General features: G+C 40.8%; 1 protein-coding gene across 3 annotated transcripts in view; it reads right to left on the bottom strand.

Annotated features, from left to right (window-relative positions):
• Positions 1-10,124, bottom strand: part of jmjd1cb (jumonji domain containing 1Cb) — a 183,765-nt gene extending 173,641 nt beyond the window's left edge. For all 3 annotated transcript variants that reach the window (XM_066664894.1, XM_066664896.1, XM_066664895.1), the window contains exon 1: positions 9,741-10,124. In XM_066664894.1, the coding sequence (XP_066520991.1) occupies positions 9,741-9,896 (156 nt within the window). In that variant the 5' untranslated portion in view covers positions 9,897-10,124. The remainder of the gene's footprint in view (positions 1-9,740) is intronic.
• Between the last annotated feature and the right edge of the window lie 2,043 nt (positions 10,125-12,167).

Genomic DNA, 12,167 nt, shown 5'->3' with positions numbered 1-12,167 from the left:
CATTGTCTCTATCACTGACCCTGTAACTGAAAATTCACTGCCATTTCTCAAAGACTTCAAAAGCACCCGAAGCAGCAGAAACACCACAAAAACGAAATAAATAGTAGCCTATATTTCCTTCCTCAAAACATGACCTGCATTGGTTAAGTGTTTTCAATACTCCACGAGGTTCCTCTTTAATCAGAATAGAACAGAACAGTCCAATCAAAACAACATATATCAGGTTTGAGAGACATTCATTCAGTGTGTAGCAGCAGTACTGAGGAAGCATGGGTTTGTTAATGTTATAAAAGACTGAAATATCATCTGATTGTGTGAGGCTTTTGTTAACATTCAAGACATTGAACTGTATTCCATCTGGAACAGCATTTCTACAAACAAAACTGCATTCTGCAGCCTATAATCTAGTAAAACTCATCAATGGAGGACAGTACAAGAGCAGAAACTCAGTACGGGAATCAAAGGCTTCTTGAGAGCCCTGTGACAGATCCAGCTCTTGATGAATAGGCCAGAGCTGCGCATTGTTCCTGGACAATCCACTGCCCGCAATAATTGCACTCAAATTTCCCCTGAGAATTCTGCTCGCGGGAAAGTGCAGCAGCCACATCATGTGCCTCAAATGCTGAAGGATAAGAGGTGCGTGTGTGTGTGTGTGTGTGTGTGTGTGTGTGTGTGTGTGTTAGTGCCTGTGCTCCAAAGGCTGTTTCAGCTCCCAGTCGTGTACACGCCTCCCATTGGGCCTTCATTTCAAGGTGTCTCTCAGTGCCACAGTGCAGCCTCTCATTCACTTTTGTTTCCTCCGTAGCTCCGGGCGCCACAAAGTAAAATAAACTGAGACGCTCAACAGTCATCCTCAGATCCTGCCAAACAGCCGTAGAGCCATGACAACATGACAAAAAAAAACCCTCACACTTGCCCACTTTCCAGATGTGCCTCGCTTGCATGTTCCCACCCAAAATCGCCAGACGCTTCTGTGAGCAGTGAAAATGGATCACGCCAAAACTCTGACATCAAGCTCAGGAGAAATTACTGAGGGCTCTCTCTGTCTTCCCATGAGTGGGAAAACAAAAGGGAGGTACATCACTAATCAGTTTCAATTCCAGGTACAGTTTTAATTTCTAGAAGTAACGTGATGAATTATTGCAGATGTCTGTTCTGATTTGAAAACAACTTCTGCCATTTTTAATGGATCTACAGCAGGGGTCACTAATGCCCCTTTCACACATGCACTATAATCCAGAAAGGTTCTGAAGTTTACCCAAATGTAAGGGTAAACACGAATACCTGCAACATTCTTCTGGGACATAACCCTGGAGTTTATCCTCCTTGCTCCCTAGTAAAGGCCCTGGGTAAAATCTGAGTGCGTGATAACAGCACGGGAAATGTTCCGGGGATTCATATTTACGTGCTGCAAAGGTACTGATGCCTATAGCATCTCCTGCTGTGCGCTGCATGTGTGAATGTCCACTCGGGACATCTGTGGAGCAGAGTTTATCTAGAAATTCTCCAGACTTCATGTGTGAAACAGGCTTAATACGCAGAGCGCAGACTTATAGCTATGACTGATAAACTTTAATTTTTATTTAAGTTTGAACGGAGTGTTTATCTTATCTAGTGTGAGATTTATAGCCATTGCGGTTCAGATTTTGCAGTCCAGGAAACTCACAGACCAATCACATGCATTGTAAATATCCCACGTGACGCTATATGGCCAGTCAGATGTGGGCATTATGATGAGTGCTGTGACTAGCTTGAATATGACGAGATAAAAGCTCTTTGGGGATGACAGCGGTGTGTGCGGTTAAACCAGAAATGTTATAAATAAGGAGACAGATCAATGGTTGATATATGAATGAGTCTGTTTACGGATAAAGTCTCACCCTCAAAAAGAGAGCCAATCAGCTTGCTGGTTACACAGCAAGAGGGGGGGGGGTCAATGATTTTATGAAGCTAGTGGAGAAAAGTAGTAAAGTCAACCGCTACTAAAGAAAAGTCATTAGGAATTTTATTTGAATAAGCACATTTTTCAAAAACATTGGTTTATCTTTAAATTTTACTTGAATTAAGAAACGTTTATGTATTTTTATTCATGATTTGTTCGATTCTGTTTAAACTGTAAAACAAACAAATATATGGTTGAAATATACTGAACTGTAACTGTGGTTGCAATTACATTTAACATGCAGTGGTTGTTAACAGTTAATTTAAGTAATTTATTATAGACTCATAGTTAAATGTTAATTTAACTATGAGGCTACTTCAATATACAGGTTATGGCACTGATGTAATCATGAGTGCTCCAAGCAAGGCTGATCCAAAGTACCATTAAACACAACCATTAAAAGAGGAAGTTGGGCTCTAAAAGTGTAAAAGAGACAGTATTGCTCAAAGCCATTCTCATCCTCAGGTCTCCGCCCATGGCCCTGCTACTTACCTTGAGAAGGTAACAAGAGTTAACTTGTTTGGGAGCAAATTTAATTAAGGGCACATTCCGGCAGGCTTGTCGAATGCCGACACTGCCACCTCGGAGAAGAAAAATAAGGGGCTGGAAGGGAAGGCCTTATTTTGAACGGCGGCCAAAACCGTTTCGAGCAAAGCCCTTAGGGTAACAGTCCATTTATTTGATTTGTGAAAGTATGCGCTGAAAAACGAATATACAGTGCAGTCTAAACGAAAGCCATCTGGTTTCGCTTATGGCCGCGCTCAACAAAAGCACGGCCGGATCAGTACAAAGAGAGATAGGGCCTGGAAGGTCAGCGCTGGCTCACATGTCCAGTCCACCTCCAGAGAGAAATGACTAACAGTGTTTGTGTTTCATAGCCGATGGTTTGCTGTCTTAGGCAGGGTAGGAGAGGCTTTGCCACAGATAGAGTATCTGTGTGAACCAACGTTAGTCTGGTGAGAGCTAATGAAAGGGAAAGGGAATCCACAGGAAGTGACACAATTGGAGCGTTACTGTGCCATAACAATAACTTGTTCTCGTCAAGACCCTCCGATTGTCGACAACCAGGACCTCAGGAAAGTGAGTCACTCCACGTTTGATTGGGAAATACACTGTGTGGGTTCTGTTGCTAAGCGTGACAGATGTTCCTGCTATCTGGTTGCATCATTCCACAGCTATTCGTAGTTACACCATTAATGTGTCAGTTCACACGGAGAGGTCAAGCAGTGGAGCACTGGAAAATGCTGTTATGCTTTAAATGTTTTATGAGCCAAGTGTTTGCATTGAAAACAATTTTAAAGCAACACTGGGTAAGATTTGGCATTTTTGCTTCCGGTGGTTCCCTACACTCCTCTAAAAGATACAAAGATACATAGTAGAGTTTCTGTAGTGCTGAGACCAGCGTGGCAAGGGCAGAGGCTCTATTCCCCGGTCAATGAAGCATCACAGTGATGTTTTTTATGTATTTTTATTTTAAAATGCTACCCAAACACTTTTCATATACAGCCTGTAACCAACTTTGCAACATGAGATCAAAACAAACTGTCTTTTCTGCTCTGTATCCAGTAGATACTCTTGTTACTGTTAAGCTGCTGCAACTCCTATGGCATTAAAAACGTGCTTCAAGCTCCATTCGCTCCAAGCTCCATTCGCTCCAAGCCTGCTACCCAATCAGGGATTTCTGCAGTTTAAGCCAATGTAACACACAGGCTGCTCTAGCTGAAGCAACGCAAAGCCAGATGGTCCTCGCAGTGCAGAGAGAATCAGCTCAGACTCTTTACAGCGGCACTCGGAGGGTTAAAACCAGTGAGGCTGTCGGACTAGGCGGCTCTGTCATTCACATGGCTGAGCTGATGTTGCTATGGGATGCGGTCCAGCCATTGGTGAAAGGCCCGCGCCCAGAGAAAGAACTCCACATTGTCATTCAGCACAGCCATAGCGAGACATACTTTCATTTCTGCAAAAACCATCCAATCATGTGGCAGGATGTCTGCATCACAGAGATGATGACACTGTACGCCAACCTACACGTCGATAAGATGGCATGAACATTTCTTATCCTATAATAAAAAAGAAAATGGTTACACTCTTCTGGTATCTGTGTGCATACCCCTTGTGCAATTTCAGGACGGGAATTTATTTGCTATTATTTATCCTCCCATAAACATTACCTGCTCAGTACACTCTTGAAAACTAGAGCCCTTCAGGGGTCCTTTATTAAAGGCACCGGTTTTATTTTGAATCATAGACTGTGTATAGAACCACTCGCTTGCTAAATGATTCTTTGCCTGGTGAAACTGCTCCTTAACTTCGAGGAGAATGTGTTGTATATTTTGAAATGCTGTTTGAATGAAACGATGACCCGTTAGTTACAACAGCAGGGCATTTTCTGGTTCTAAACAGAACCATAAACAACATTCTCCATCAACCTGAAGAACAATTTCATCATGCAAAAAACTACATGGCATGCAAAGGGATCTTTACAGAATCCATAATTCAAAATTAATCTTCAGTTGAAATCACTTAAAGAGACAATCTTTCTCAAAAGTTTACAGAGCAGGCAATGTTTATGAGGAGAAATTATAATCAATTCATTTCTGTAAGAAACCTGTGCTGAAATTGCACACACTCACAACGTGCATTTGTTGTTGTTAGTTGAGTTTGTCGTCCTACGATGCTGTTTTAGCGGTTGTATTTACTGAAGTATTTGAAGACACCATTTAGTTTGTGATATTGTAATAGTGTTACTAAAACATACTCTTAGAATTATTATAGTTATTTAATCACAGTTTGTATGGTTTTGTAGGAGTCTTCTTGCGAAAGAACAATACACTGCAATCGAAGCAAATGTAAATTATCAGCACTACTGATTCAAATCTAAAATAACTATGTAAACAAGCACTCTACTGGAAAATGCAAATACAAGACAACACTAGGATGTCATTGTATATTTTTGCTGAGAAGATAATAATAAAACAATAAGAATTACATAATATGTGCTCATCAGAATTACCACAAATATTATTTAGTGTTATATTATTAAACCAACCCATTATTACATCCCTCATCTATAGTATATTCCATGCTGTGGTTCTGCAAGTATTTCTGACAAAGGTTAAAGAGTTCATTCTCTTAACTGTACAATTGGAGGTTGAAAGGCTACGATGGCCCTCTGTGACACACACACAACCAGAAACGCAGCCTGTCAATCTGCCAATGCAGCACAGCACTGAAAATAATAACGTGCCTAGAAAAAACATCAGTGTGCTATTGTTCTACACACTGCCTACAGTACAGCTCCCTCCAGGTCTGTGTTCCCAGCTCGAAGGCAGCTGAACCAGCAGCGTTTTGTTTTCAGGAGAGGCACGGCTACAGGAAGCAGGTCACTCTAGGTTAGCGTAGCCACATTCTGGGAAAAGCGTCTGTCAGAGGAGGCTGGCTGTTGACACATACAGCAGACAGGGACCTAGGGCTGACAGCAGAGCTGCAAAAACAGGACCTTCATCAGGGGCCAATTATACAGGTCAATGCTGGGATGGAGTGCGTAAAAATGCGCAGCTGAAAAGGTGAAAGCATTAAAGGAGACAACAGTCTGGCTGTGAGAAATGTAGCTCAACCGGCGCTCCTTCAACAAGCTGAGCATTTGACAGGCTTCGCAATTCTGCCATATCCAGTTACGCGAACAAAAAGGCAAGCCAACGTCTAACTGACTTTCCATCAGAGGCCCCCTTTATTGTACTGTTTCCGGTCAGGAACATTCCTGAAGCACATTCTCATTCCCTCAATTTCTCTCTTTCGCTATATCTCTTTCAGCTACAGATTGACATAATGGACGACATGTGGAACTTGCACTAGGGGCCAGGTGCGAGCTAGCAAACAGTAGGCCAATACCAGGGTAGGGTATACAATGTACGCCATAAAACACCCACCCTAACCTACCCTAGCTCCTCTTAGTAAAGTGCCAGATATTGTTGACCAGATACAGCAACAAATCCTATTTCTAATCTGTTACAATTTTTTTTTCACATTATAATGGAAGTAATTATTGACATGACACACTCTCTGTAAAGTCCACACCGATTAATGAATTGGATCTAGTTCTTTTCAATTTAATCATAACTGCATATGCTTTTATTATGGTTATGTTTTCAGACCTGCATTTGGGAGAATGAGAACCGTGTGGCAAGTGAAATCGAATGAAACAAAGTGGTTTGTAGGGAGGAAAATCAAATAAATAGCTTCAAAATGTTGTTAACATTGTGGATAAATATAAAAAAAAGAGAGACTCTCAGGTGTCTAAGGTTCACTCCGATTGGGTTTCTTTATCAAAAGTAAACACCTAGTAACTCAAGCAGTGTCAATTTCAACAGAGATGGTCAAATATAACTTAGAACAAAGCCTACAATGTCAGTACATTTAATTTTGATCTTAAGAACCAACATATGCCTTCTTAGTTTTATAAGTAAGATAAATATTAGGAGAGAAATGTCTTTAAGGACTATTTTCCTTACAACACCCCTGAAAATGAATTTCACGCTACAATACTGTAAAGGAATCTTCATACATTTTAACCATTCACTTATGAAATGTTGAATTTCTGGGCATTACATGTACATTTGCTTTTCATGGGATGAATTCCAAATTTATCCTTCCACATTATCAGTGAGGAACCCAAGAGTTTTATTCAGTTTGCATATAGGTCAAGGCTTTTGTGCGCCACTTAATGTCTGACCATTCAGGCATGTCAACAGTAAATCTCCTGCACTGATAACCGTCATATCTCCAGTCCCTATTTTATGACAGCAAAGGATTACATGCCGCCAAATCTGCATGATGTAATACAGATTTAAGGAAGATAGTAAATATTCTCGAGTTTGGGTTAAGATACCAGTATTTACAGGAGATCCAAACAAAGGGCTCTCCTTGGCAACACTCTACACACAAAAATAGCTAAACTGAATCTCGCTATCAAAGGAATAGATTGTGTACACTACGAGAAAGAACAGCTCAGACTCAGAGGGGTGTTAGAGGGGTCTTGAACATAGCAGTCTTTATGTTGTGGTGCAGTGGGGGGAGGGCCAGGAATGACCACCGTGGTCTCATGTTACAGGCTGTTTTCCTAAGCCACAAATCACATGCCCACTTCCAGCACTTAACAGCCAGTTGGTGTCTGTGTCCAGGCGTATTTTATATTTCTAAAAACTGAGTTGTTTATGCTAGGACTTAAATTAGCACCAAGAATCCCTGTAACAAGGTACCTGCAATGTAATAACACCACACTGACGTGCCCTAAAAACACAGCCTAATAGAAATTCTAGGTCCAGAAGGCTGCAAATCCCATAACAACTTCCTAATGTCATCTTGCTGCTTTTATATACTTGGGAATTTATGCTTGGAAGCTACTGTAGAAGTGTGCATCGCTCAAAATCAGCCAGCGAAATGTGCCGCTTGGTTCTTTACCTCACAGCAATCCGCCTGAGTGATCATTTTCTGTAACACGTTTTTGAACAGCGTCCTAAAATTGATTTCAATTCTCCTGCTGATGAACTCCTGCTTTATTTTCACTGCAGGATTGATTCTAAGCAGAGTATGTCGACTCGTAACCGCACATGTACATGCTTCTAATCTCAACAGTCCAGCCATTCAGTGTGGAAAATTCGTCCTCTGCCCAGTTTGTGCTGATTAGCGCTAATGCAATTGGTGACCTCGGGCCACATCCCTGAAAACAAACCAGTGGCGTACTGTACACACCGACTGTATGAACACAATGGCCCGAGCCGCTCCATTCAGCTCGAGTTGTGTCGCTTTGCAAGGTGGCACTTTCCTGCCTGTCTGCATTTCTACTGTATCTGTGAAAGAATCTGAAAGGTCAAGAATATCCCTTTCTCTTCATTCTCGCAGCACAACGAGGCACGCTCACCAGCAAACGTTATATCTTGCATAAAACCGGCAGCTACTTGTGTTAAACAAGCTTGCTGTTTAATAGCCTTTTCAATGTTTTAAGCATAAATTCTGTAATAAGCTTTGTGGCTAATTGCGAGAGCACAATACTTTTTAAGCATTTTACTGCCATGCCATTTCATTTAACACAGAGAGACATGAATGGATGAAAATAAGAGGAGAACAAAAGCTGGCGTCCTTGCTCACTTCTACATCTGGAAAACAAAAAAAGCCTTGACTACAAAGGCATTTTAGATGTAGGAAAGGGTTTCCAGAGCTGGATTTTGACAGATTTTTTTTTAAATAAAAAAATGTCAAACACTACCAAGTCTCACTTACCAAAAAATAATAATAAACATATGTCACCGAAGGTGTGAAAGGAGAGGAGAGGTTCTTTTATTCATTATAAAAAAAAAAAAACAGGGCAGACCCTGCTATGGTCTGTCCAAATTCCAAAGCAGTCTTCTGGCAGTCTATTTACAAGGCTTGCCAAATGTAAACAGTGCTGAAAAATGAGACTGCAAAAAAAGCACATACACTGTTAAAAATCTAAAATGACTTTATGAGGTGGAGACTGGACTGGTTTAATTCAACTCAAACCCTTCAAAAGAACTAGATGTTTTGCTTCATACCACAGTATTTTGTCGTCTATAATGTCGACCTATTTTTAAGAGGCTAACGTTAGCTTTCCTATAGCTCGGTTAACTTACCATTCCCAAATCCAAGCGCCTGAATTTAACTCTAACAGCAGTCCCAAAACATGGCTTTTATGGCTGTTCTCAGACCAACGCTAAACAAACGCTTACTTAAACATGTGCTAAAATGTTAACAGATAAACAGAAATGTAGACAGAATTGCTGGCTGCCTTTCAGCTCGGAATAACCTAAAGTTGGAATTACTGTGAGCCAGAGATTTGCTATCTCAAATTATTCGACGTTTCTGTTCCACCTTAAACGGTGCAGCAGTTACTCACCGGACCACCGCGAGCTAACGTTAAATATGTTTTAAAATACTGGAGAGAGGAAAAAATGCCGCTGACAAAGAAACATTCTGTAGCAGAAAAACACTACATCTCCGGTGAGCTCATTGCCTTCGTGACAACAGCCTGGAATACTCGACTCAAACAGGCAGCCGTTAATCACTATTTATCTCAAATTTGTCTGGGGTTTTGCAGAGTTTGAAATTGCCTGCTGCAATTTACAGTGTGTTAAAATCCTCACAACAACTAGACAGCTCAAATGGTCCAAAACTACTTGGAAAAAATTATTCCATTAACTGGGCGCCCGAATGAGTGCGCTGCACCATTTAAGGTGGAAGGGAAAATTGGAGAGATGGAGCCAGCTCTAGTTTCCAAAGATTTAGACTGGAGGTTAAAAACATGCTAAATATCCTGTCGGTTACACGATGTTAGAGTGCCAAATGGTCTTAAATGTGTTCAGGTTTTACGAGGGGCAGACCAAGAGGATGGGCAAGTTACAAAAATAGAAAAAGAAAAGCGTTTTATTCCATAAACTTCCACTGGAAGTAAAGAATGTTTTTTCCCCACTACTGTGAAGATGCTGTTTTGGAGAACATATACTAAAGCAAGAGAAAGCCAACGTTATTAACCTTACACCTCTATTAGTTCAGTGAAGTAGTGTAATATTATAGAGTATATAATAAGAAGAATTATTCTAATACATAATATAACCGTACATGTGTGGTAGTGCACAGTGCACCGTATAGTAAATACTACTACAGTAGTATACTATAGAGTTGTATGCATGGCGTAACGGTAACGTTAGTAGTATGCAGTTTTGGACGCAAGGTTTTTGTCGTGACAGCGACGGTATGTGGTTACAGCGAACCGTCTCCTTACCGTGAGCTCGGTGTTGTCTGTGTCTCTGTGGCTGACTGCACGGATTACTCCGGCTCTCCACGCCCAGCGGCCGATCTCTCCGAGCTGCAGCCGCTCGTCCCCGCTCACGCACAGGAACCGCTTCCCCACCAGCTCCGGGCGCGCTTCCACCGCCATGGCCTTCCACGCGAGAGTGAAAAAGCCCTCGGAAAACTGCAGCGCCGAAGCCCTAGCGATCGGGCATGAAATCGGTGGATGGAACAAAAGGAAAGAAAGAGAAGACAAACAAAATAACAGATAAAATAAAGACTCTTCTTTGCCTTTTTTCCTTTCTCCTTTTGCCGTGTTGACCGCAGCCCGGGGAGGGATTTAAATCTGTTTCAGCCTCCACCCGCACTCACTCACTCGCTCTTTTCCTTCTGTGTGTAACTGAACTGGGACGCATCACTGCCACGGTATGCTCTATATCCCTCCGCCTCCCTCTAACTCCGTGTGTAGCAGCCGATTCACGCGTCTTCATCCGCCAGACGCATTCATTCTCAAAGCCTGCCTGATTGTGGAAAATAGTGCTCTTGTGTTGTGTATAATCACCACTTTGATATACACATTTATAGCGTTCTTAAGATTTAAGGCCATTTTTAGGGGTTTTACCCATTACTCTTTTCTAACTATGTCTTGAATGTACTGAATATTACTATATCACTTCAATATATAAATCTGTATTTTGTTTGTTGTTGTAATTGTTGGTTATATTAGATAAAACCAGGGAATTATGGTCTATGATTCCAGGTAGGCTCTGGACCCCCCGCGACCCTTAATTGGATAAGCGGTTACAGATAATGAATGAATGAATGAATGAATTATGGTCTATGCTCATATATTATCTTTTTTGTTTGTGTGTTTGTTTTTTGTTTTGTTTTTTTTTTTTTTCATTTGTACAAGCAGAAGTAGGAAAAACTGACTTCTATTTACATTTTTCCAAAACTGACTGAAATTTACAGACTTCATTTTCACAAACCTTGGCCAGAAACCTCCTGTAAAATAAATGTATAATATTACTGAAATTTGCAAGGTTACAAAAAACATAAGTATGTAAAACAAAATATGTTGGAAAAACTAATTAAAAAAATGACTGTCATATACAAAAATAAGTATATGATTACATTTCTGTGCAGGTTTTCACTCCTCCAAAGTTACTTCACACACAGTAATATAAAATAGCAAAGACAGTAGTAGTAAACCCATGCAACTGGACTTGATATGATCTTGAAAGTATTTCTGCGATAACATAACCAAGGCATGCCTTTGAAATTTGGATGTGCATGCTTTATTCAGTGTGTACATTCAGATCTACGCAGTGCAAGAATTCAAAAGCTGATTGCATTTCATGTACACTTGGGTTTTGTCACATTTTCAGGTTTTATTGCAACCCCTCAGGTTGCCCTCGAGGGCTGTGCGGCGGCGACGAGGGGTGCTGTTGTATGTAAAGCATGTCCACTGGAAGCAATCAGCCCTGTGTCACCTTCAGGTCAGAGGAGTAGATGGAGAAAGATAGCCTGCTGCTGATAGAATCGCAAATCATAGAGCTCCTGGGACAGTTGTTAAGCTCTGCCTGTCTGGTCATGAAGAAGCTCTCTGGAAGAGAAGAGTGGAATAGAAGAGCAGCAAAAGTGGCCAGTGCAATTTGTCAGCCTTTTATAGTAAGCCACAGTGCGGCAGTGTCTGGATATGTAGGGTATGCACTAGTGTGTGAACCCCTGTACAGAGGGACTAATCCTTTTTTTGCTTTATGTTATCAGTGATTAATGAGTATTTTATATAATGCGTTTGGTATAGTAATGTAATGAATAGGAAATAGACAGGCACCTTCTAAACTGGCTCATATCTAATCTCGCTGAGTGGAAGAGATGACGATACAGTTGACTTGGCTTGTGAATGCTTGTTGTAGCAGACATTTGATAGGAATGGGCCATTTTAAAGATCTGTATCAGTAAACTGTTTTGAATTTCACTTTGTGAAATGTTAATTATTCTGGACCACGATTTCAAAATAACAAAATAGTCTTGGTCTATAAGAAGGCTTTCGTTCATGTCGTGATGGCTTGTTTTGCAGCAGAACCAAAAGGCTTTGAATAGCTTTGTGTGTTTAAGTGTTATTTATGATACAAAGCTCTCGACAAATTGAAATTACAATGCACCTCACGCTATGCTCTTCTATGTAGGCCTAAATGCATTACTGTATCAACAGGACCTCTGTTTAATTAGGTATCATTTGGATATTACTTCTTCCACTTGTGGAATAGTAATTACTACTTTATCACAAGCAACAAGGTAAGAAATCTCCATCTTGTGTAATTAACACTCTAAGGGAAAATTAGATGGTTGATGACACTAGCAACAATAGGTTATTTACAACACAGACCAGCATTTATTTAATTATTTATTTTAT

The sequence above is a fragment of the Hoplias malabaricus genome, chromosome 3 (assembly GCF_029633855.1).
Source record: "Hoplias malabaricus isolate fHopMal1 chromosome 3, fHopMal1.hap1, whole genome shotgun sequence".
In the NCBI taxonomy this organism is placed as follows: Eukaryota; Metazoa; Chordata; class Actinopteri; order Characiformes; family Erythrinidae; genus Hoplias; species Hoplias malabaricus.
The sequence above is the reverse complement of the archived record's forward strand: the minus strand, read 5'-3'. Positions and strand labels throughout refer to the sequence as shown.